This window comes from Serpula lacrymans (assembly GCF_000218685.1).
Source record: "Serpula lacrymans var. lacrymans S7.9 unplaced genomic scaffold SERLAscaffold_1, whole genome shotgun sequence".
In the NCBI taxonomy this organism is placed as follows: domain Eukaryota; kingdom Fungi; phylum Basidiomycota; class Agaricomycetes; order Boletales; family Serpulaceae; genus Serpula; species Serpula lacrymans.
Genome location: NW_006763290.1, coordinates 458,691 through 483,657, shown reverse-complemented (window position 1 = coordinate 483,657; position 24,967 = coordinate 458,691). Strand labels below are relative to the sequence as shown.

Below are 24,967 nucleotides of genomic sequence, written 5' to 3'. Positions count from 1 at the left end.
AACAGGAGGACTCGCTGAGGAGTCTCCTTGATCTATTGGTCTATATGTACTACTACAGGTTTGTTTGTACATGTGTACTGTACAGTTTGGTAGAGGCAGTGGCTGATGATATCATAGGGCACAGCCCATGTGACCAGCTCCACTGTGTGAGAGATTTGTGGCTAAAATAAGAAGAACGGCAGCGCAGCGTGAGAAAGAGGAGTTTGAACAAAAGAGAAAGTGCCGCATGGCACAATGTGAGAAAACTACAATAAAAGGTTAGAGAGGAGAATGAAATTTAAAGGTCCAAAAATGTGTTATTGTAACCATTGGTAAAGAAGCTGGTATGTATCCAGAAGGTTCCAGGTTCAATCCCTGGTCTGGTCAATATCCAATTTTATCAGTCTGTCCTGTGGTCCGCCCCTCTTCCTGTATGAGGACTTTCAGATACTCTGAACAATGATCCAGCCATTGTCTCATGTAATTGTTTTATGACTAAACTAATGTCAGACAAACAATGAAGGATGTACTTACTTAATGGACTTGCATTCCCTAGAGGTATACCCAATGGCTCAAGGACAGGATGGTCAATGTCTTGGATGGGGAACATATCATATTTATGAGGAGTTTGACAGGGTGTTGACAAAGTTGATCAGGACATGTGGTCTTTCATACTTATTTGTTTTGTACACACACCTCTGTTTGCTTTGAACTCCTTCCAATGTACTCTTTGTAACACTGGAGCCAAATGTTGGGAGGAGCTGTGGCTCATGCTAACTAATTCTGAAGAGAAGAGATAATGTTGTTAAACCAGACACCAGTTTCAAGATGCTCATACAAAATATTTATGATAGAAGGCAGTGATCAATATGGAGCCGATGCTTCTAATTTATGTTAGCTTCTATGACACCTAGGCCTTATAAGGCTAATTAACTTAATGGATCTGGCACTAAATTTCCATATATGAAAGCAATATATCAGAGAAGGCATTAGCTGGGAGGTAACTGACATGTTCCGGGCCTTAGCTGAAAACTCAATATGAAGTTAAGGCAATAATAGTATTGCTCAGATCTGACCAAAGAGCCAAATATTTGCTTGGAATGGATGAACATGCTACTCAAACAACTGAAAATTTGCACTCAAACAGAAAAAAAGGTGGTTCAAACACACACCTTACTTTTTGACTTGTACCACATTTAATCATGCTTGAAGTATTTTTTAATGATGCACAAATTAAAATACTCAATACACATTTGGAAGAGTTTTGGGGTGCAAGTTCTCTACAACAGAGACGTGTACTTAATGATACCTGCAATAAAGTCAGGGAAAACTTGGGGGAACATGTAATAACCAACATCAAGGAACTAACAGACATGAAAGGGGTATAATCACTCTTAATTGTCAAAGTATATCATTATGTTTACAATTAAAATTGCAGCAGGTCAGGTGTTGGTTGTACAACCATAGTGGTAACAAAGAGCCTGGGAACAAGGTTGTCGGGCATAGAAAATATGTAGGTCTGAATCAAGTGCTCAACACTGTAAAGAAGAAGGAGCTGAAAAATAATAAAACTAAGTGAAACTCAGCCGCTGCCCGAGAGGCTATAGAAACGACTTTATTATTTACCTAAGTGAAACTATAATAGGTGTTAGTTTAAGGTGATCTCTAATAAATGTAATGTAACATACCTCAGCCGCTGCCCGAGAGGCTATAGAAATGACTGAGGTATTCCTATACTAAACCCCCTACTACTTATAGTCGGAGGTGCTACTCGCTACAGTATAATGACTCCTAGGAGTACAATTGTGCTCCTAGGAGAACAATGGCTGCTTTGGCAGAGACTGGGTTTATCCGGTTTTGTCAAAAAAGAGGATGTGGGACCTTTACAGAGTGAAGCTGGGGCAGTCAGGGTATATTAGTAGACTGCAGAGGGTCCTGAAGGCAATGTTGACTGAGCTCTGCAAGGTGGAGCTGGCTGAATTAAAAGAGAAGTGTGAGAAGTGGTATATTAATGGGCCATCAGAGGAAGTGAAACAAAAGTGAGTATGATTTCCTTTACTCACCTGTGATAAATAGTTACTCAAGGTACCCAGAGCTGCTGAAATGAAAGGTAGGAAAGTAGTGAAGGACTTTCAGATGCAAGCAAGCCGGAATCTGGGAATGTTGAGTTTTGTGCTCACTGCTCATAGAGATACAAATGGAACCATTTGCGTGTTCTTGTAAGTAGTCTATGGACCCCAGGTTTCAAATCAGGTGTATTGTTACTAAAACTGATCACTTTAATTGCAGCCATGAGCAAAATAATGAAGCCGAGTTTGAGCTAATTAGCAAGGCACAACCCAACTGGCAAAATGTAAAGATATGGGAGGCTTGGGGCAAGTATGTGCAAAGTTAGTTTAGTAAGTTTCCATTTTAATTAATAAACATCCCAGAGTACTGAATTGTATGTAGCTGATATAGATGGGTCTGTGCCAAAGGAGAGCCTACCAAGCAAGTAGAAAGAATAGATCAAGCTTCCACTCGACAATAATGGATATCCCATCCTTGTAAATGAGGATCTGTCATCCCTGGCAACCTTTTCAGATCTACAGGCTATTATCAGGTCTTTTCTGACAACACATTAGCAGATTTCCACTGGAGACACCAAGGCTTCAGTACCTTGGACCAGCCTTGTGGAGTGCCCTGGAAACTATATTGACTTGTCAAAGGGGTACATACCTCTGGGGTACAAGTTTTGGGAACCATCTTGTATGACAAAGCAGGGGACAGACCCAGGGTCTGTTGAACCATAGGTATAACTTGCAGGACAATATAAATGCCAAACTTACCTTCAGGTTCAAATCTAGTTTGCACCCAGTAGCCAATAAAGGGAAGAGTAAAAAGAAGGCAGCAATGAAGAGAGCCCTTCTCAGAGCAAGGATGGTTGCACCAAGAAGCAAATCCATCAATATGGAACAAGAGAAGATTGAGAGGCTTGATAAAATACTAAGTGAAGATGAAAGTGGTGCTGAAATTCAAAACCAGCCCGGGCCCTCCAAACCAGCTGCAATGCAACAAAATGTAGCCTTCCAGGAATTAACAACCAGGCCTGGGCCCTCCAAACCAATGCACAACCCCGTTTTGGCTTCTTCTATCTCAGGGCAGCAATCTATAGGTGTGGAAGAAGCAGACAACAACAGTCCCCTTCTGTTACAATACACAATTTTTGGACCTTTAAATTTTATTCTCCACTTTAACTTTTTTTTGTAGTTTTCACACACTGTGCCATGCGGCACTTTCCATTTTTTATTCAAACTCCACTTTCTTGCGCTGCACTGCTTTTCTTTATTCTTAGCTACAAGTCTCTCACACAGTGGAGCTGGTCACATGGGCTATGCCCTATGATATCATCAGCCACTGCCATCATGAACTGTATAGTACACATGTACAAATAGCCTGTAGATGTATATAAGCCCCAATAGATCAAGGAGACTCCTTAGCAAGTCCTCCTATTGTTTACCCACAACTAACTTGGTCCTATCTTAAAGGGTAACCACTCCCACTTATTTCACAACTGCTTGTCTGAGTTGTGTGCCAGAGTATACAAACTCTTGATTGTTACACCAGCATACTTCTATTACACACAAGTCCCAGAGGAAGTTCTTTGCCAGGTTATGTACTGAGGAGGAATACCTGAAGTTGGTGGACGCAGTGTACCAACTGCCAAAAGTCAAGCCTGGGCCTGGCTCCCAGAGCCAGAGGATTACTTAGACTACTGGCCGTCATGGACTTCTCATGGAGCTATGCCCACAGTATGATTCCATTGGAGATTCACCAAGACAATGGAACCCAAAACCTCTTGAGGTGGCTCCACATACAGCCTTATTGGCCAGAGTATCAGAGGCCATACTGCTATGGCCCTGATATATTTGGCAGTAGGAATGTTGCTCCGGGACCTTCATACAATCCAATTTGCTGACAAGGACAACAACCTGGCATGGTCATACATTGAGTTTGCCATGGTGGGTGGAACTGTCCTCCCATTCTGTAGAGACAAGACTACTGCAATACAAAACAGCTTGAAATCCACCTTCCCTAACAAGGCAAGGCCACTACCTAGGATATCAGGAAAACATAATTTTGCTATGATTGGATATAGTTTGGTATGATTGGGTAATAGACCAAATATAGCATTTGTGGCAAATAGTGCGCTATAGATTGATATAGATGTCACTACTGTTACATATAGAGTACTTTTATTGCAATTAAAGCCAATCAGATCAGTTCAAATTTGTCAATAATAAAATAATGGACTTCAAGTTACTATACTATGACAGATGAATTCTATACTACCATATTGTTTGGTATGCAAATTTACTAGCTCAATTATTAAGTAAAAATGATTGACAAACATCCAGTACATTATCTGTCCTCCAAGTAGATGGCCAAACACTTTCAGGTCCAGTAAGAGGAACCAGATGACAACTTTGATGTATGTTCCCCAGTAGAATAATAGCACCAGGCGCAAAACTATTTGCCTGAGGGACTGGCTTGGTAACAACGTACATATTATGAAATTTCCCAGGATTTCTAGATATTTTGTACCACTCCACGTAAGCCAAAGGGCCTTTGGGCCATGAATGAGGTGCAATGTTGTAAAAATAAAGGATATCTGGGAGTGAGAATATGACCCTCAATCTCCCAACCTTCATCCCTATAGTGACATAGTAAGCAAAGAAGCAGTAGAGGGACAATACAGTTTGACGTACCTTGCAGGCCTGTTGCCTCTGCTTCATCAGTATGTGCTACAATAACAGCATCAAATCTACCCTCCTCTCCTTTTTTTCCAGGCTTGGCCTTTATACCGTCCATATTTTGGATGCTATCTATATTATTACCCAGACTATCCAACACAAATTTGAATGAGTGCCAAATATTTAGTCGATCAAATGGAAGCTAGGCCAAGGCCACTTGATTTCTAGGGCTTGTGTTCCCTCTGTCCATGAATTTGTTAAGGAAAGTATGTAGGTGATATGAGAAAGATGGACATTAATGACTTGTTTGAATGCTTTTCAGTGTTTGGCCAGGGGAATGTGGATGTTTAGCCAGGAAAATAGATAGGGGCTTGGATGAAGGCAATGAACTGGCCTCTATACCTCCTTCCAGCTCTGCCTGCTTCTCTTCTTCTCTCTTGTAGTTGTTCAGGTAGCTTTCAAACATAGCTACTTTCTCCTGCCTACCAAGCCACTGAGTCATCTGAGGAACTTTGTCACGGAAATTTGATGCCCTCCAGCCTTCATTGGCAAAATCTATGCGGAACATTTTAAACATTTCTGTGTTGTAATGGTTGGTGGTGCCAAAATTTCTAATACATTCAGCATAGTGTAGCATGGAGTGAAACTTGGGAATGTTGAGATTTTCTCGTATGCCAAGATGGACAAAAATGTGCTTGTTGGCATGATAAAGATCCAAGGAATCTTCCAGGTATTGAATGGTGGTATCATGGCTTGCATATTGTGCAATGTAGATAAAGTCAAGGAGTGCCCTATAACAAGTTACGACCTGAGAGGGGACCTTCCCTACAATGCACCCCAGTAAAATCCTCGCCATATTTTTTCTCTCCGTCCCAGATATCTGGGATAGCTGTGACCAACCATACCTGAAAAGCAAGGTGGAAGTCTACAAATGCTCATCCAGCTCTTTTTTGGTCATCAAGCTAGAACACCAGTGAATCAGATGTTTTACGACACCTTGGTAGAGTATATCAGGGGTTATGGCTATGTGAATGTCGCAATGAGGAAACCCCTCCCAGAAAGGATGACGGACACCCCCAGACACATTTTGAGCTTTGCATCTCTCCTGGAAATTGCTGATAGAGGTTGTATCAGCTTTGGCTGTCAATATAACCTCAGCAGTCTTCTTCTGGGTCCTCCATCTCCCTGGACAACTTTCTCCCATGGTATCTTCAGAGGCATTGCATTTAGGACAGGTCCCATATTTTGCACAGGTGACAAGACATTGTTCTAAATAATCAGCTATGTAGCAGGCTAGGATGGAATAGATCCTCCCAACCCTTCTATCTCCCCCTGTGACTTCCATTCCACGCTTGCCAGGTTCTATCAGAGGCTCCAAGGCTATGCGCATTGAGTCATGAAAGAGTTGTTGAATATGTGCTGACTTTTGCTTTTTGGATAGATCGTCTCCTACATTTTTGCTGAAAAAGAGAGAGGCAATGATAATACAGGCGTGTTTGGAAGGTTTACGGCACATAGATCGGGGCAAATTTCCCAGAGTTAGATACACTGGATAAGCAGACTTGTTGCCAGAGAACTGGGTGAGTCGCATCTTATCTGTGGCTATGATAACAGGGGCTACACAGGCACCTTCAGGTAAGTGATGTCATGCACCAAAGTTGATTGGTAGCATGTACAGGTGTCAATAACAAAGCAAATATTCAAAAAGACTTGCCTTTGCACCACACAGGCACAGTGCCACGTGGAATAGTAATTAATATTGCCTTTTTCAATCTTGTGGCTGATCAGCACCACCTCTATTAGGCAATCCAGTCGTGCTCACCTTTGCTTTCCATTCGGTAAATTTCCGTGTTTCGGCATTTTGGCAAATTTTTGTGTCGCCACTGGCTACACATTGCATTGCGCCCTCGCCTTCATTGTTTCCCTTCCTCCTTCTTTGCCTAGCCCCACCATGGGCCCCTTCCTCTCCTTTTTATTCTCACCCGACGATTGTTTCTGGATCCCCATTCTAATCCACCTCTTTGTCACCTCCAGCCTCCTCCTCCTCATCTTCTTTGTTCCCCCACCATTTCTGATGTCACCACTTCCTATCCGCTTCCGTCGCCAATCCGTTGACTACCATGTGCCACTGCTGATATCAGCAAAGCCCTGGCAGCCAGTCCAAATAGGGCAACAGGTCCATCTTCATGACATCAATCTGCCATCATATACTATCAAAACATCAGTCGCTCGTCTTGTCTGGTTAGACTGGTTGAAGTGTGGGTGGGTAGTTTTTGAGCTGGAGAAGGTTCATTGCTATCCCATTCACTTTGGTACACTTATCTTTTATCCATTGTCTTCGCTACAGCTACACCTACCACATGCTGCCTGGGACTCACTTGTTCCAAATTAGAACTACTCCTCTCCCTCCCTCGTTTGTCCAGGTGGTCCAACACCACCAGTCCATTGGTAAGGCCATGGAACCGTCGGATTTGGACTAGGTGGTGGACTGGTGGCTCCAGTCTCTTTTTTTTCAGCAGAACATTCATTTGCAGTGCAATTATTTTGATTTTTGAATCATTTTTATGGACACATATTTTTTTAGAATGCCTGACTGACAATAACGGAACTGTGTTAATACTGATAGTGTTTTGCCTTGCCCTTTTTTTTACTTCATCTTCCCATGACATCATGATTTTCCTGCTCTCTTTTTGCTATTGGACTTTACTTTATGACTGTACAAACCTGTGACATTACTCACAGCATTCATTGTTCTATCCCTTTCTTTTCCTTTTTTTGACAATTTTATCCTGTACTACCTATGCAGGATTTGTCAGCGTACATTCCTTCCTTCATGTTATTTCTCATTCTTTTTGCAGAGCTATACTGTGCATAGCCTACTTTTCTTTTACTATATAAACCCCTGTATTCTACCTTGTAAAAAAAAAAAAAAAACAAGAAATCCAATCCAGATTTCTTCTCTAAATCTCAAGTTCACTACTCTGCTACTTGTGATCCAGTGTAGTCACAACACTTCCCACTGTTACTACTGTTGACTGCTGTCATTGTCACTCGTCATTTTTGAAAGTGATTGTCATCCCTTTTGATTAGAGTCCTTCTGAGCACTACAGTTTGTGCGTCAGGAGCCTGCTATCACTGGAAACCTTGTTATCTTGTCATTCTCAAACCTACCTTGTGCTAAGACTAGCAAGGTAGTGCTCATCCTATATTTGTCTCAAAAGCCCCTATCTTCTATAGTTCAACTATCCCTCCTCCTCAAAACCCACACCCATACATCTCTGGGTTTTACTTTGAAGGATCGTCATACATACCACCCCACAAACAACCAGAGCACCCACTGTTCTAGGAGGCAAAACCCATAAACAAGTTCCGTGGAATCTGGGAGGATTGTGTATTACTTTGTTTTGTGTGTGGTTTTCTAACAACAGTTCTCATCATTGACAGCGATTCTAGATGGGAATATTATCGTCAAATATCTGAAATGACACATTTAGATTCATGCCACCTGCCTGTACTGTGTTCTACCAATCTCTGGTCCACATCTCATTGTAAATCCTGTGAGATTTTGAAGCATTGGTGAAGATATGCTTGGGCCTGTAGATAATGTCCTTGGCATGAGCTGGATTTCTTAGCAAGGACTTGATAGCTTCAATATAATCAAGATGATAAACTATATGCTTATGCTCGGGACTATTCCTGAACCACAATTCTCTAGTTTTCCAAGTAGCATGTTCTGGAACACGATTGACCAGCTTATGGAGCCCATATATATTATGGTAGGATAGACCTAATTTATCCGCCACCTTCGTTGAAATAGATAAATCAGTATATGTGCTTGAAAGAGAGAAGAGGCAATGTACCCCTGGTATTGCCATTAATCTATCAAATGATTTATGGCCTATTCCATCCTGTATAGCCCAGCAAGCAACCCTCCAGTCTAGCTCTGACGCAAAGGGTGCAAAAATGTTCCCTGATCCATCTGACATATCTGAATCCATATCCATATCACCATCCATATCCTCAGCTCCAAATTCTCTCCTCCATCTTTCATATACTGTTTTATCCATCCTAATCACCTTGCCTGCAGTAGGGTAGGGTACCTCAATACGCTCCTCATCATCTTCATCAGGAAGCTTTGAGGGTCCAGCCATATTCTCCTCAGATTCTGTGGGAATAAGGTCATAGAGACAATCATAGTAGTCATCCACCACGTCTTCTGGGTCTTCATCCATAGGTCTAAGTTCATCAGATAACATGTCAGGTACTTTCTTTATCTCCAAATCATTGCCCCTATCAAGTTCTCCTGGAATTGTCAAACTTTGTAGCTTCTCTTTGTTATACCATTTGCAGCTTCTTGCTGATGACAGATGGGATATCAGGCCCTGGGGAGTTTTAAGCTTCTTGTGACAAGCAGGACAGATTGTAGGATCCTCCTCCGTAGACTGGGCAGATGTGAGCTCAACTTGAACATTCAAAGCCTGAAGTGATCGTAGGCCAACCATAATGAGATGCTAGACGTAGAAAGGGAGGCGCCTACTGGATCAGATGGATGGATGGGTGTTTACATGACAAGCATAATGACAGCAAAGGTCAGTGAGGCAAAAATATAACAGTCTGAATACATATCATCGAACCTAAGTATTACATGTAAAGCTACAGACTACACTGTGACTGATAGCAATATATTCCATAGGCACAGTTCAGGATTTGTTCATAATCGTAAAATAAAAGACAAAAAAAGTACCTCATTTTACTTTTTTTGCCTGCTATGGGTGCATGTTGATCTCAGGCGCTTGCTGACAGGCTCCTCCCCTTCATTTCTATCTATCTGAAGTGTGTTTAGTTCCACTTGAAGGCTTGCTGGGCCCAGATATGGGTGGGTCTGGGGGACTGTGATGGTCAACAGGCAAAGACAAGAGAGATGGTTTCTTCATGTCTTGGAGCTGCAGCTGGAATCTCTCTCTTCCAGCAGTGATAACCTCCACAGATGCTCCCACCCTATCAGACTCATGCTCAATACCGTTCCTCATATCTTTCACAATATCCACCATCTCCTGGTGCAAAATATGTTTGGGGGGAGGACTATAAAGTATGTTGCCATCGCCACTAAATGTTTCACTCCACATGAACGCACTGAAAAGCTTGACCATCCCTGCCCTGACAGACACATGCCTGCGGAAATAAGGGTTGATGCATGCCATAAAGTGTAGGCGCAAGAGTATAACTTTTTCCATTGCTACTGTGTTGGCATCAAGCGTGTGGCACCCCCATTTGACCCAGACAGGAATATTGTCTCGTTTGCTGTGAGAAGAAAGTTACGACTGATGAGATGGGATATTTAAGATGCCTCCCTTAGTACTGTTGCTGGGGAGATCCTCTTGGTAATCAGAGATACTGTGATGCTGATAAGACGGTGACTTTGAAGGCTTCTGAGATGCTGAGAGCTTTGAGAACACAGTTCCCTTCCCTTTCTACTTCTGAGATGCTGAGCCCTTTAATGATGCAGGTGCTTTGTCAACCTCTGCTGCAGCAGTTTCCTTCTCTTTCTCAACCCAGTCAATTTGCAGACAGTAGGGACCTTCGCAGTTAATCATGATCAACCATAGCATCCAGAAAACAGACTCCAAATTGTGGATGTAATTGTGTGGTACTTCAGGCTGTAAAATTCTCCCTATAGCTTGGTAAGGATAAGTCCCCTATATTTGGGACATATCAGTAAAGATTCTAATATAATTGGTTTTTAAATACTCACTGTAAGAGATTTTGTGGTCTTAACCGTGTCTCCATCTTGAACGTCTTCAGCCATTGCCTAATCTCCTAAGACACCAGGACACTGTGGATACCAGTCATTACTGACGTCGATGGGCCAATCTGGGACAGCAAAATGGGGCAAAGCAGCCTTGACTTGAAGCCATGAATTGCCATCACTAACGTCGCAATGAATGAGACCACGTCTCATGTAACCATTCTGAAGGCCTGCATAGCCAGCCAAATATTAGCAAGTGATGAGATGAACATAAATAATCCTTGGTTTACCAAGTAAAACACCAATGATCCCATCTAGCATTTCACATACACAGGAAAACCACACACGTTCTACCCCAACTGTTTTCATGGCCATGTGATAATGTGTACAGTCCTCCAAGGCTGCTAACTCTGCCAACTCTGAAACTCCAGCAGCACTCATGATAACTTTGGTTGTGTCCTGAATAAGCATCTGAGGATGTGCGATAGATGGCACAAGGGTCAAGGATGGTGAAAGATGATGGTCTCGTATTGGAATTCCAGACAAGAACTGTATGTCATCCCAACCAGTGTTTGCCCTATTATATAAGGCATCCACGTCTGGGTGTCCAGCTAATATGATGTCGTCAAAAGATGCAAGAGGCTGAGATGTATGATTGTCAGGAAAATGAAAAATGGGCGTGGAGTTGCTTGGATTGTAGCCTACAAAGAATGGATCCCTTGCAAGATCTTCTAGCTTGTCGTGAATGTCGCTGTTGGAAGGTGTACCAGTGGTTAACCAACAATCCTTGATGATGATGTGATCAGGATCTTCAAGTGCACAAGGCCCATCACCAGAGACCTCCGCCACCATAACCCTTGTGGCTCTTCCTAACAGGCCCGTCGGCTTGAAGAGGATTGCAACAACTTTACAGAGTAGAGTGGCTGTGCCTTGCTGAACATGAAACACTGGCACACCCTCATTGTCATAATACATAGCATGGCTAGGCTATTGGTCATAGCCTAGCCATCCAGTTTGCGAGTAATGTAGGAAGATCATGGTTCAGATGAATAGCTCTGGATATCTGTTGATATCAAATGGTGAACTGGTAGCATTTCCTCCTCTGGTGAATAACAATATCCTTAGCATTGGCCCACAAAGGGATAGTCCAACATAATATCTCCTGGGAACTTGCTCACGAAGGACAAACAACGCTGTATCTGCCAACTGTCCTATGGCAAGGTTGACAAGGTGAGGAGAGTCTGCGTATTTGACCTCGCCCATCCACGACATCATCAACAAGCATTAGGTCTGGTTTGCGTCTATCACACACCATCCTTTATGCAGATGACACCCATTGACATGACTTCTCGATTGAAGAATCCATCAAAGCTGACTGCAAGTCATCGTCAACAACCTAACCCACATCAAGCTAACAGGTAAGAATCACTCTGCAGATAAATCACTCACCTCCTGACACCAACCACACATAATATATCCACCAAGTTCAGGGCCTTTGGTATCCAAAAAATTGACAAGTTCTTCCACAATGGACGCCACAGTCTCCTTTGACAGGCTGTCAGAAAGCCTGGTATTTTGGGCAAGGATTTATTCTTGCATGGTGTGGGATGGTGAGTAAGTTGGCTGTGGCGTCTTTGACTGAGGGTGAGCATGAGCATGCCATGTTGCAGTATCAATAGCATGAGAATCTAGCTTGCTGGCAAATGCCTCAAGAAATTGGCCATCTTTTATCCATTGTTTCAAAAGGTAGGATACATCTGGGACCTTGTGGGGTTTTTGGAGCTGCTCAGAAAGGAACACGTAAAGGTAATCCTTTAAGTTGTAATATTGACCTTTTTTTTTGTGATGATCAATGAAATTATAGATCACATTTGAATTGGCCCAGAGTGGCATAGGTGGTGACTTGAATATGTGGTCAAAATCCACGACTTGTAAGTCAGAATAGCTATGCACACTTCACTGTTTGTGTATTTCAACATCTATCGCCTTGTGAGTTGCAATTTTATTCAGATTATGTGGCCATACAAAAGATGACAACTATTTCTCCTTCAATCAACTAGTAATCTTTCAGTGAAAAATGAGAGACTTACCCTGTATCTGTAGCTTCAATTTATTTGTGAAGCTTGGGAATTGGCTGGAAGTCCAGTGTTACGATGGCCATGTCCCAACTACAAATTGGGTAAGTAAAATTTTCCCACATGCAGAATAGGGTGTTATGCATATGTCTGGATCCATCAAGTAATTGCATTGGAAAACAGAGAGAAATCTGTCAAGTAGAATGTTAGTAATGTGTGCAAGTCAGCGTGAAGGGGTTGAGGGGTGTCTGCAGTTTTCTGAGTGAGTAAGATATATCAGTCACTTCTATCTCTGATAACCATTAATAGGTTAGTATTTCTGGTCCCATTCCTTTCATAATAGCGTGATTTGACTGTAGCAAGGTTGTAAAATGGGCGTGAGAATGTTGTCCACAACATGCGGCGGGTAGGGCCAAATTGTGTCACACAGCGCCAGAGAACCTCTCAGCAAAAAGTCTCAAAATGCAAGACTCACACAAAATCTTCGAAGTTTCACTATCCTAACCTGTCTAGAGAGTAGCCAGGATCAACACATGCAGCTAAAAAGAAGACTCCAAGATCTTCTCTCACCGGATGCCGGACCTCCCATTTCATTGCAAGGACCGGATGGAGATAGGCCGCTACCCCAGCAATGCCCTAGAAATGGTGTGGCTTTAGTAGCCGGTAGCAGATGGAAAATTGGCAGGAACGTTGCACGCACCTCAACTGCATCTTCGGATGCCATCATTTCCACCATGGCCACAGCTCATTTCAACTCAATTTCCCTTAGTCCTGCTCAATGGATCGATGATATCAAGGCCTTTATTTCCTGTGGGACTTGGCAGGGATCTGGGTTCAATCATTTGGAGGACGCTGTTTTGCTCTGCTCTTGTTTCATTAGTCATGAGGTAGGCACGTCTTTCATGATGATAGTGAGCAAGATTAATCTTGCTGTGAAGACTCACAGGTAAGTGCAATGTTATAATTACATTTTGAATGTACACTTACATGAACTTGAGCCTGCTAAGTGCTGCAGGTCCTTACCAAAACCTCAAGGGCCTTTATGATGGCAAGGTAAAGGGCCTTGCTGGATGTCCCACTGAGTGTGACCCTGGAACAGATGGTAAGTCGCTCTGTCCTCCTCCTCACCCCTCTTCCATCCCCAACAAGCAGCTACTCACTTTTTATAAGGTGTTGGTGCTCTTGTCCATGCCCGAACCACCCCCACCATTGTGCGCCTATGCCAGTCCCTCCCGCTTACCTTCCCGGGTCTTTTCCTCAAGAAATTATTTTTTGATTGTATGTCTCTCAAAGATGCGGACAGGCTGTTCAATTCTGTTGAACTAAAGTAAGTCTTCAATTTCACTTATAGTATATTCCTGCTAATATCTATCTATGTTGTAGTATGTTTTGCTTACCCAAACACTCACGTCGTGCATGGAAGAACCGCTCTCTTTGGGCCACCCAGATGCCTTTTACGATGGACGTTGCAATGGATGACACAATGGACACAATGGACACAATCCCCTGCAGGATCAAGACAAAGTTTCAGCGCCTTGCAGAATACAACATTGCATTTCCAGCCAGCCATGACCGCTCAGAAAACAATCGGTGGACAATATCTGAGCGTGTCTTAGCATGCAATGCCCCTGCCATCACACATATGCAAGATTTGTCTGCCAAGGTAAGTTCCAGTTACTTTCCTATGCTCCTTTCTCATCTGATACTTGATATACAGCTATTTACATTTTATCCTAATGGATGCAAAAGGGATGGAGTTTATATACGCATTCCCATGTCATCTATTCCTCCAGTAATTGATATACGAAATGACGACAACACATTGATGGCAGTTATATACCATTCAATGCCTAGGCATATGAAGACAACTCTAGTGGCCCACCTCAAGACTAGTTTTCATGGGTTGCCAGTATTCTCCAGCGCTCTGGGTAATGAAAAACCTTTTAAATGTCTCCACTTCTCCTGATGGAACAGATATGGGACTCAGGTATGTTTCCCCCCTCTCTCTATATATATCACTCACATACAGACATTGATCAAGGGTTATGGGGCACCTATTGATGTGCACCCACATGAGTTAGAGATCACTAACAAAACCCAGATGATCCCTTATTTGTCAAAGGAGGGCTCAGACAATGAGCAGCTTTATTTGAACTTGCAGGATGCTTTTGCAGATGTTTTCCAATGGATTTCTGATGTTGTAAGATTTCTGCTATTTCTTTCATGCCTAAATTTCTCTAATGTATGTGTTTCCTAGATTGAATTCTGCCTACCATAAGAATACTCTATGCTAGCCAAGATAGTTGATACGCTCCCTGGAAAACCAGGATCTCCAGTCACTCCTTTTTTATCTCTTGTTGTTAATATTAATGTGAGCACCACTGCTCATAGGGATGGTAAGGATCACATTCTTTGTCTTGTTCTTCCACTGGGAGATTTTACAGAGGGTGCTCTTGTGTTACATGAGCAGGGACTTGTTCTTGAACTGAAAAGTGGGAACTTCGCCATTTTCAGATCTAAGGAGTCAACGCACTTTAATTTAGATTATCAGGGTGAGAGAGCCTCATTTTCCTTACACACAGATGGTCAGTTTAGGAATTGGGTAGAAAATAGGAATGGTTGGGAGGGGAATGCATTTTTAAGTAGATGTAGCTTAAAACTTAATATCAGTTTATTTGGGTTGCTTGTTCTGACTTATAGGTTTTGGAAGGGATAGAAGGGATAGAGGGGACGCAGATAATGTGTCATTTTGTGGGTCCCAGTATAGTTTGTTTTTGCTTATTTAATATGAATTACCATTCTGCTGAAGACACATCCAGGTCTTGTTATTTTTGCTTGTTTTTTTTTGAGGACTTCAATGCCTAGAGTTACATGGTCCAAACAATCTAATGCTCTCAGAACTAGGGGCAGAGGTGTATCAAATGATCTAGTGACAGCATCTTCTCCATCACCACCCCCCTTCAACTCAGCCTAGACAGCCATAGCCACGTCAAAATAAAAAGGTCTTTCTTATTTATTCTACACCAATACCTTACTATTTAAAATTTTCAGGTTATTTCTGCAAGACCTAATGCCACAGCTGCCACAGCACTCAGCAAAGAAGATGAAAATTTGCTTGGGGCTCTTCTAGCAAGAAAAAAGGCTGCATTAGCCTCAAAAGCTGAGGCAGAGAAATCTGGTATATGATCTTAATCTTAAGGGCACAAAAACTGAATATTTATTTGCAGCTATGTGTAAGAGAGTAGCAGCAATGTTGGCTGATGAAGAAGATTTTGAAGGACATGACCTACATGGCAAGAAAATATGTCTGAATGGTGATGATAATGGCAACAATGATAATGAGGATGTTGTTGATAATGATGACAATGCTGATGATGGCAAGAATATGATAGATCATATTCTGGGTCCTGTAGAAATATCTAGTGATGATCAAGATAATTCTGTAGTACCGCCTTTACAGGCTCTATCAGATGATAATAAGGAGGAGGAGGAGAAGGAGGAGAAGGAGGAGGACAGTTCCCCAAAAAGAGTTGTGGATGATAATGAGGTAAGACTGTTGTTGCCTTGAGAATATTTATTTACTTGCCTACAGGTTGTAAGAGGAACAGATTGTCCCACTGTTTCTACATCTACATCTACTATGTCACGCAGCCCCAGCATCATTTCTCTTCCAAAATCTTCCACTGCAAAACCAAAGCTTCATTCTATGGCCTGCCCTATCAACAAATGTATTGCAAGCCTGGCTCACAAAGCTATGAGGCTTTTTACAGTCACAGAAAAAGGATTTCCAAACCCCCTCAGTTGTCAATCAATATTCTGGGATTTGTTGGTCAAAGCCACAGCAGCAGAGAATGACAGTGGCCTGGTGGACAAAATGAAGGAGATACAAGATGACCAGGTCATCAAGTCTTAATTACTACAATATGTGAGTTAAAAATTCTTTATATATATCCACACTGATCATCACCATGAATACAGATGTGGAAAGGTTCTACACAGGTCAAAGGGGAACTTATTTCCAAAGCTAGGATCAGTGTACCCCCTACGTATGGCATCAAAAACACCCACAAGGACAAACTGAGTGATATGATCTATTGGATCATAAACTCAGGAGCTTTTATCAATAACAGCATAGATTCAAAGGTTAGTTATTTTAAAGCTTTATTGTTATACTTATACTAACTGCAAATATACAGGAGAAGATGTCTGACACAAGCCAACCTTGGAAGAATGATATCATCAAAATTCTTTTTCAAGCACAATAGTGGGGTCCCAAAGGTGAAGGTAGAAAGTATGGTAGAAAAAATAACCCATATCTGCGCAATCTCCCTACTTTGACTCTAGTAGCATGCTCTGTAAGTGTTTATATTTTTCTTTAAATAAAACTGGCAATCAAATTTATTTACCAGATTGAATGTGCTCTACTAGGTGCTATTAACAACACTGCAAGAAAATTCTCTGAGACAGCATTTTCTGCTAGGTACGTCACCTTAATCACCATACATCTATACTAATTATACTTTTACAAGGTGGGATCATTATATGAGGTTGTTGGAAATATTTCAGAAATGTTCTCCTACATAATTGGCAGCTGTTTTTGATGAGATTGATGGATATGTTTGGTAAGAGCTTACTACAAATTCATTATCATTCAAACCTTTTTTTTAACCTCAAGTATTTTTGTAGGAATGGTTGTATAACAGTGAGGCAATCTGATGTATCTGAGCTTATGTTTGATTTTGATGCTTAGAGGAAGCAGCAAAAGCATCCAAATCATAATTACAGATATTACAGTAGTGCTGCAGCATTTTAAATATTTAGAATCAATATAATTTGCTTTATTAGTGCTTTTTTTGGATATGATTAAGTATGGATTGATATAATTGCATTTAGAGTGAATTATAGTGAAAAAGTGCAAAGTCATTTTTGTTTTAACGACTGTGCTATAAACAACTTTTTATGATATAGCAATACTCTAAACTGATATTTATTGATAATCATGCATTTAGAGTAGGGGACTTTGCAAGGATCACACTTATAGATATAACAGATATTTTTGCTATTATAGCATATATTTTGCAATTTATTGTATTTATATATAAGTCACATTTTCCTGATGTGCTGTGCTAGGGACGACCATTGTATGTGACTGGGAACTGGGGACATAAAGCTGAAGTCTATGAGGTTCCGGCCACCACTTTGAGGAGTGACAGTGATAAAGACCTCACCTCCCAGGGGTGTATGGGGCCTTGGAAGCTGAGGTGAATCCCCTTGTTGGACCTCAAAAGGCCAGTAAGGAGGAGGCCCGGGGGAAGGACGAGTGGTGCCAGGAATGTCCAAAGGCATTTTTTCCTGCCTGAATTGATTTAGAGAGCCAGAAGGGGAAATGAGGGTGGGACAGAAAGGCAGGGATGGAAAGTCAAAGGGAGGGTTGGGGTGGGGGGGTGTAATGTCCAGGGGGGCATCAACAGCCTCCCGGGTATAAATTGGAAAGGGGCTGGGGGATGGAACAGACAATAGAGTCTGGGATGGCAATGGAAGCCTTGCCATGGCATCCAAAGTCACCCTGGAAGGAGAGGGGATGGCCTCCCTCATCCTGGTGATCCACTCAGGGCCAGGATGGATTGCATTGGCATCCATCTCCCCAGGTTCTTTATAGGACACCCAGGGAGGCCTCCTTGACTCCTGGGACATGAATTGTGTCTGTGGAGGAGGAAGAGGGAGTGCAGGGCAAGGAGCAGGTGGGGGTGGGGTGAGCAGGAGCCGGGATCACTGCTTGTGAAGGTGGGGGGACCCTGATCATGAATTGGGTCCCAATTGCTCCATGGGGCTGGTAGACCAGCTTGCATGCTCCCCAGGGCGGCCCAATCTTGATGGGATGGTCAGGAGCGGTGACCAGAGCCCCTGATGCTTCTGGCTTCTGGGACTTACTCCGCAGGCTTGTATTGTTGTCCCACATGCACTTGTACTTCTCCTGGCTGCACTTGTCACAGGATATCCTCCACTTCTTTGTCCGCTTACTCCTGCTTATGGTGCAGGCGGAATTGTCCAGTCTGCACTGCTTGTACCCCTCTTCCTCTGCAAATCCTCTACACCCCTGGTAATCTTTACCACCACCTTTCTCTTTCCCTTTCCCTTGCCGGTTGGAGGTGCTATGGGTGTAACAACCAAAATATGTATACTCTGGTGCACAGTGAAGACAGGCTCAAAGAGGGGTAAGTGAAGAAAAGGTTAATCTTCCTTAGGGTAGGACCAAGTTTGTTATGGGTAAATAACAGGAGGACTTGCTGAGGAGTCTGGTTGATCTATTGGAATATTTATACTACTACAGACTATTTGTACATGTGTACTATACAGTTGATGAAGGCAGTGGCTGATGATGTCATAGGGTGTAGCCCATGTGACCAGCTCCACCATGTGAGAGACCTGTAGCTAAGAATAAAGAAAGGCAGTGCAGCGCAAGAATGTGGAGTTTGAACAAAATGGAAAGTGCCGCATGGCACAGTGTGTGAAAACTATGAAAGAAAATTAAAGTGGGGAATAAAATTTAAAGGTCAAAAATTGTATATTGTAACAACAGGGTCTGGGTGCTGACCACTGATGTCCCAGGGTGTAGACATGTGTACTGAGGGCGAGATGGCCTTGAGGGCCCTGGAACAGGGGGTGAGGATGGGAAACACTGGGAAGGAGCTGCCCTCTTCACCCTCTTCTACGACACCACTGTCATGCGAGCAAAGTTGCGCTTTCTTTTGCCACTAGTGGGTGCCGGGGGGCTCTCAGACCATGCTGCTTTTGTTGCAATGGGCAGGGTGGTAAAGGGATGAGATAGAGCCACTGTGAAAAGGAACAGTCAGTAAGTAATCAAAAATGAATGAAAAAATAAGAAACATACTTTGCAACCATCACCTATTATCAAGAGCCTCCTTCCTCTCAGGAGTCTGTCTCCCGGGATCAAACCAGACAAATCCCTCCACCGTCTCATCTTCCTGGCTGATCATGGACAGATTAACTGCCCCTCCCTCATTCTCTCCTCTGCCAAACTGTGTGATGGCACTGAAAAGGAGCTGGGGGACATGGAAGTCATGCCCAGCGTCATTTCCCTCCTTTATTGTGTCTGTCCTACTCACTATTTCCTCCCTCAGCATCTCCATACACTGGTCACTGTATTGGACAAGAACCTAGGGCCAGTACATAACGGCCTTCCTGATGCGCTTTTTGGCTTTGTAGATCTTTTCTAGACATTTGGAGTGGTGTTTTGGTTGGGGATGTTGTCAGAACTGTGACCTTATGAGGTGTTTGGAGTTACCAAGTAAGGAGATGGAGTAGGGGAGTAACAGAGTACAAGATGGGGAATTGGCTTAGCTCATGTGCTAGGCCCTTCCGTGGACCTTGGTCCCTAACCCAACGGAAATGGACGGAGGAGGGTAGAGGATGAAAAGGGAGCAGAGTAAAGATCGTTTGGAGAAGGATCAGAAAGACATAGAAAGGGACTTGTGAAAAGGCAAGGGAATCTAGTTGATATTCAAACTGCAGGAACGGAGTACAGGAGATACAACTTATATACTGTCAGAGGAGTAGGGGCTCCTAAGGAGTAACTCATAATGTAGGTACAGAGTTCCATGCAGACAATTATCTAGGGAGAGAGAAATGTATGTGCAAGGAGTGTATCATAAGGCCTAAACTACAGAGGAGTACGGGAACATGCATAGGAAAGCATATGACAGACTAGAAATCCGGTGCAGGAGTATTGGAATGGGAGTCCAGAGTACCATGTGGGGGTGAGGCACAGTGTTACAATACATAATTTTCGGACCTTTATCTTTCATTCTCTACTTTAACTTTCTTTTGTAGTTTTCACACATTGTGCCATGTGGCACTTTTTATTTGGTTCAAAACTCCACTTTCTTGTGCTGTGCTGCTTTTCTTTATTCTGAGCTACAAATCTCTCACGCAGTGTAGCTGGTGATGGTGGTGAGTGTGCTGATGATAGTGATGGTGGTGTGTGTGAAAATAGTATTCTTTGTGGGCATTATTGTGATGGACGTTATACTGGTGCCCACAGACATTGTTGAAATTCCCGGGTGCATATGCATTATGTGCCAACTGCAGGAACCCTGGGGCAGACATTTCCTGCTAAAGTCAATATACACGTAGATAGAAATTGGACTCACCAGTATAGTATTGTTGGCACAAGTCACCTCAATAAATCAGTTAGCTGATACAGACATTATCGGTGTATTAAAGACTCACCTGAGCTGTACTTATGGCAGCGTTGCGTGTAGACTGAAAAATAGATGAATAGTAAATACATAAAGATTATACTAATAAGACACAACCTATGGAGTTACTCTGCCCTGAAGACTTGTCATATTGCGAGGAGTGCTTGGGGTTTTTTCATTTAGAATCTAAAAAACATATTGATATATATCTAAATACCAATTTGAACAACTGTACTTACCAGTGCAAGAGCGGTTGCAACAAGTATGGCAGCCATGGCCATGGCTACTGTTTCGGCATTATAGCACATTATAGTCTTGAAGTTGAGGTGGTATGTGTAGTTGAATGGTATGTAGCCAAACAGAGGATCCTGAGACAGTCTGGATTGGGACATGTTCAATCTGATTCATACATGCACTTGTCACATGTCACTCAAGGCACTGGCACGAGATGCGAATTATACACACTGATTAGAGAAAATGCAAAAATGAATTATGATATAGTCAACATGGACAAATTTTGGGACACAATGCTAGCAAAGATAATGTAAAAAAAATTAAACTACTACAGCTAAACATTCATGAGTAAACATTGAGTACAAGATCATTGTGACTAGTAATACTCACTGCACCCAGTTTCACTGACTTTGCCACTGACATAACTTTTTACAACTCAGCATCCATCTGTAAACTGATAGGTGTCTCTGAATCCGGAACTGCACACTTTTCCTGATGTTCCCTCTGACACTGGGCAGAGTAATGCTGGAAGAAGGTGTCAGAATAGAGTCTTTGGAGCCTGTTTTGTGAGAATCACCTTTGAGTCTCATGGCTGCAGCACTGCTTGAAGCCATTTAGGTTACTCGGTCCGAGTTGCTAAGAAGAATGAGAAGCAAAGTTAGTAAGTAGTCCTTGTTTATGCACAAATGAAGTTTGTAGTACCTGGCACATGGGTGTAAAGTTTCAACATGTTCTGTGGAACAAGATATCAACAAGTATTGCTAGTACAAATAAATAGATACTTAGGACTGATACCCTTCGAGATCTCTTGGACCAAATCAACCACTATCTTCAAATCAGCACCCATTTGTTCTTGCTTCGAGTTCAAGCGGTGCATTTCAGCAGTATGTGCTTTGCAAAGAACATTCATGCTCAAGGTATTTGCCTCCTAGATGCTACTGACCCTGGAGCTAATAACTGCCTGTTCTCACTTCAATCAACTAACATTGTTGGTGATACTGCTGACACTTGAGGTAATCACTGTCTGTTCTCACTTCAACCAACTAATGTTGTTGGTGACATTTAGACATGTGGTACTAATGCTAGATATATCCTGGGCCACCCCACATTGAGATGCAGTCAACTTGACTACACCTTCCTGGAGGCTACTGATTTCCCTCTGGTTGCACGAAGTGATCTGGACAATAGAGGTGGGATTGTTGTCAAGGACTGAACTGATCTTGCTAATGGAGGTGTTGATTTTGTCATCATCCACCTGCAGAGTACCAACCATCTGATCGACAATGTCAAGAAGCCCTTTGATGGAAGTAATAGTCAGCAATGGGATGCTGATGCTAGTAGTGGACATGGTGATTGTTGTGACCACAAATGCCAGTTGGCCGCTGGGAACAAAACAAGTTCAATGAAAATATGATTGCCTAGGCAAAACTTATCATAACAGCAACAATTTGTTGGCAAGGTCCAAATGTGGAACTTGAAGGCGCTAACTCTGAGTGCACTCATAGTCCACTGTGAGGTGTGAAAAGCACAATGAGGGTGGAGTATTGAGAAGTACCATGACACTGATAACCCAAGAGTTATTTTTTGATGACGCTATAAGAAGTCAAAAATTGGAGCCACTACACATTACAGTCATGATGATGTCTAATAGTCATCAGTTACGACAAAGCCAGGATTGAAATGCCCATTGTGACAACCAACACCAATTAGATTTAACTTGCCCACCATGAAGCTGTGGCAACACACTCATTTTTGTAGTGCCATCATAGAGCAAAATTGAAGACCTTTGGTTTGATTTTATAACTATTGATTTGTGGTAACTGACTTGAGATGATACTGTGATAACTAGCTTCAATTGTATCTTAGTCACTCACCATCGAACCATGATTGCTTAGGACAAGCCACTCTTTTGTCGTGCCATACATGGAACTATATTGAAGACGCACAGTCAAGTGCTCCAGCACTTTTTAGCGCTGTCGAGATCAAATATAGATACTCCTTCGTATAGTAATTCTTGTCCAAACTTCGTGCATCAAATTAAGTGCCATGTTGTGAGGAATTTCCTGATGCACTTGCATTTCATAAGCCCATTTAACAACGACTCCCCCATATCTAGGTAAAAAGTCGGCAGGTAGCCGATAAATTTGCCAGATATTAACAGGGCGAAACTCAGTAAATAGGATTGCAATGCAATGTCCAACAATAGCAAAAGCAAAAAAGTCATAACACTTCAATTTTGCGCTCACAACCGCGCCCACATTTGGGAGGACAACAATAATCAGAGAAAACAGTACCCTATTTCTTTTTGTTTGCTTCCTCTTCTTCTTTCTGCACATAAACAATCCTATTAGGTCATACAAGAAAGAAACAACTGAATGGCTAACTTTAGCAGCACGGACTTTACGTGCGCCGTCATATCGAGCACTGGCACGAGCACCACGTAGACTTCGATAAGCCCTAAACAATCGTTCCTCTTCGGTAATTGCACGTGGAGCGTCCAATGTATATGGATTAACTAAACGCGTGTTGAATTGTGTGCTGACAACCTGAATATCGTCACCCTGTAAGAGCTAGTCAGCCAACTTATGCCGCACATAATATATGTACGAAGCTAACAGTAGAATCGCCCTTCTTAGGCTTCGAAGTTTTGCGTGGAAAAACAACTAGCTTCTCTTTATATGCCGCCAAGCGTTTAACGTTCATCTCTTTTCCGTCTTCACTTAAGTTTCTCCTTCTATGGTCAACAACAATGCCGATGCCGCGCGCTTCCCTACGATTGATGCCAGCCTCCCTTAGTTCGGCATAGGTAAACCCTCGGCCAAGCCGAATCTTGCGATTGTATCGCACTGTCTGGCAGTGAACGGCAGGGCGTAGGAGAGTTAGGGGACGGACACCAAGTGTGACTGCCTTAGTTTTACGAGCATTGCGTCGTCGTAATTTACGTCCTGGTTGTTCAAACCAGGTACGCACTCGACGTTGCCAGTCCTTACGGAAATGATTGGCATGAAGGACTAAAATATAACCATCATATCAAATAGTCCCACCAATGGTAATAGTCACTTACCATTATTATGCGCGAAACCCATTACGTTTTGCACTATTACAAACGTATGTCAGCATGTATTCGCAGAAACTGAGGGAAGGTATCGGATATCCAAGCACACAATCCACCGATCAAAGTGGTTCATATCCATGCTAAGAGAATGGGATCGCCGTTCTTCATGACTCGTCCCAACGCAGCACAACTACAAGCATCGATGAACGTACACACCTTGCCGAAGACTTGAAGACTGTCAGCACAAGATAGTGCGGTACTACTGTTCAGAGTAGTGGGATGTGCAGGACAACCCCTTGCATTTCAAGCAGCGCTCAAACCTTATTAGCCACATTGTAACGAACGTGACTCACCGTCACGTGCGACCTTGACCTTGACCCCTTGCTCGCCTAATTCAATATATTGATGATAGTCAATTGATATCTTGTAAATATCATTGCCCTCCGGGGCAGATCTGGGCCCAGACTGATCCCCATCCATTGTTTCAAGAGAGGAGGATACTTATTAGGGTGAATTACACAAGACTGATTGCTACACCACCAGAACTCTTGCCAGGGTTTCCCTGACAAAGTGCAATGCTAGAGTTGATTTCTAGCTCAGTTAAGTTTGATAGAAATAGGATTCAGCCCATCCAGTCATCATGTGCAACCTGACTTCAAATCACTTTAAAGTTTATTCCCAAACACTGATATGATTGGGGTAGTAAAGTTTGGTTTGAATAAATGGTTCAGAACCAAGAACTGCTGAACTGAACCCTAGGTTTGGGTTTGGTCCATGGTTCAGGCATTTTTGTTGTTGCCCAAACTGAGTTCAAACAGGTTCAAACCAATGAACCTTCACACCACCACCACCACCACCACCACCACCTCTCCTCTCCTCCTCCTCCACAGCCACACCACTCAAGGCAGGACCCAAGTAACTTGTCA

The 24,967-nt window shown here is 42.7% G+C and overlaps 7 protein-coding genes across 7 annotated transcripts; 2 read left to right on the top strand and 5 right to left on the bottom strand.

Annotated features, from left to right (window-relative positions):
- Positions 1-1,851: 1,851 nt before the first annotated feature.
- Positions 1,852-2,477, top strand: SERLADRAFT_404492 (uncharacterized protein; the record flags this gene model as incomplete). The annotated part of the gene is made up of 4 exons (XM_007312038.1): positions 1,852-2,018; positions 2,073-2,198; positions 2,269-2,369; positions 2,431-2,477. 4 exons carry the CDS (start codon positions 1,852-1,854, stop codon positions 2,475-2,477), a joined length of 441 nt encoding a protein of 146 aa, XP_007312100.1.
- Positions 2,478-4,307: 1,830 nt separating this feature from the next.
- Positions 4,308-5,280, bottom strand: SERLADRAFT_404491 (uncharacterized protein; the record flags this gene model as incomplete). Its single annotated transcript, XM_007312037.1, has 5 exons — positions 4,308-4,335; positions 4,380-4,496; positions 4,525-4,672; positions 4,728-4,844; positions 5,115-5,280. 5 exons carry the CDS (start codon positions 5,278-5,280, stop codon positions 4,308-4,310), a joined length of 576 nt encoding a protein of 191 aa, XP_007312099.1.
- Positions 5,281-8,233: 2,953 nt separating this feature from the next.
- On the bottom strand, positions 8,234-9,214 carry SERLADRAFT_431685 (uncharacterized protein; the record flags this gene model as incomplete). The annotated part of the gene is made up of 2 exons (XM_007312036.1): positions 8,234-8,515; positions 8,573-9,214. 2 exons carry the CDS (start codon positions 9,212-9,214, stop codon positions 8,234-8,236), a joined length of 924 nt encoding a protein of 307 aa, XP_007312098.1.
- Positions 9,215-10,183: 969 nt separating this feature from the next.
- Positions 10,184-11,310, bottom strand: SERLADRAFT_431684 (uncharacterized protein; the record flags this gene model as incomplete). Its single annotated transcript, XM_007312035.1, has 4 exons — positions 10,184-10,408; positions 10,465-10,521; positions 10,570-10,688; positions 10,749-11,310. 4 exons carry the CDS (start codon positions 11,308-11,310, stop codon positions 10,184-10,186), a joined length of 963 nt encoding a protein of 320 aa, XP_007312097.1.
- Positions 11,311-13,267: 1,957 nt separating this feature from the next.
- Positions 13,268-16,798, top strand: SERLADRAFT_404488 (uncharacterized protein; the record flags this gene model as incomplete). The annotated part of the gene is made up of 11 exons (XM_007312034.1): positions 13,268-13,479; positions 13,532-13,635; positions 13,827-13,860; positions 13,917-14,196; positions 14,563-14,733; positions 15,234-15,284; positions 15,585-15,711; positions 15,761-16,080; positions 16,126-16,431; positions 16,512-16,676; positions 16,730-16,798. 11 exons carry the CDS (start codon positions 13,268-13,270, stop codon positions 16,796-16,798), a joined length of 1,839 nt encoding a protein of 612 aa, XP_007312096.1.
- An 838-nt stretch (positions 16,799-17,636) lies between these two features.
- Positions 17,637-18,227, bottom strand: SERLADRAFT_431682 (uncharacterized protein; the record flags this gene model as incomplete). Its single annotated transcript, XM_007312033.1, has 1 exon — positions 17,637-18,227. One exon carries the CDS (start codon positions 18,225-18,227, stop codon positions 17,637-17,639), a length of 591 nt encoding a protein of 196 aa, XP_007312095.1.
- Positions 18,228-23,167: 4,940 nt separating this feature from the next.
- SERLADRAFT_454528 (uncharacterized protein) lies at positions 23,168-24,346 on the bottom strand (the record flags this gene model as incomplete). Its single annotated transcript, XM_007312032.1, has 5 exons — positions 23,168-23,312; positions 23,371-23,547; positions 23,603-23,997; positions 24,051-24,083; positions 24,258-24,346. The coding sequence occupies 4 exons, from the start codon at positions 24,070-24,072 to the stop codon at positions 23,265-23,267; spliced, it is 642 nt and encodes a 213-aa protein (XP_007312094.1).
- Positions 24,347-24,967: the final 621 nt, after the last annotated feature.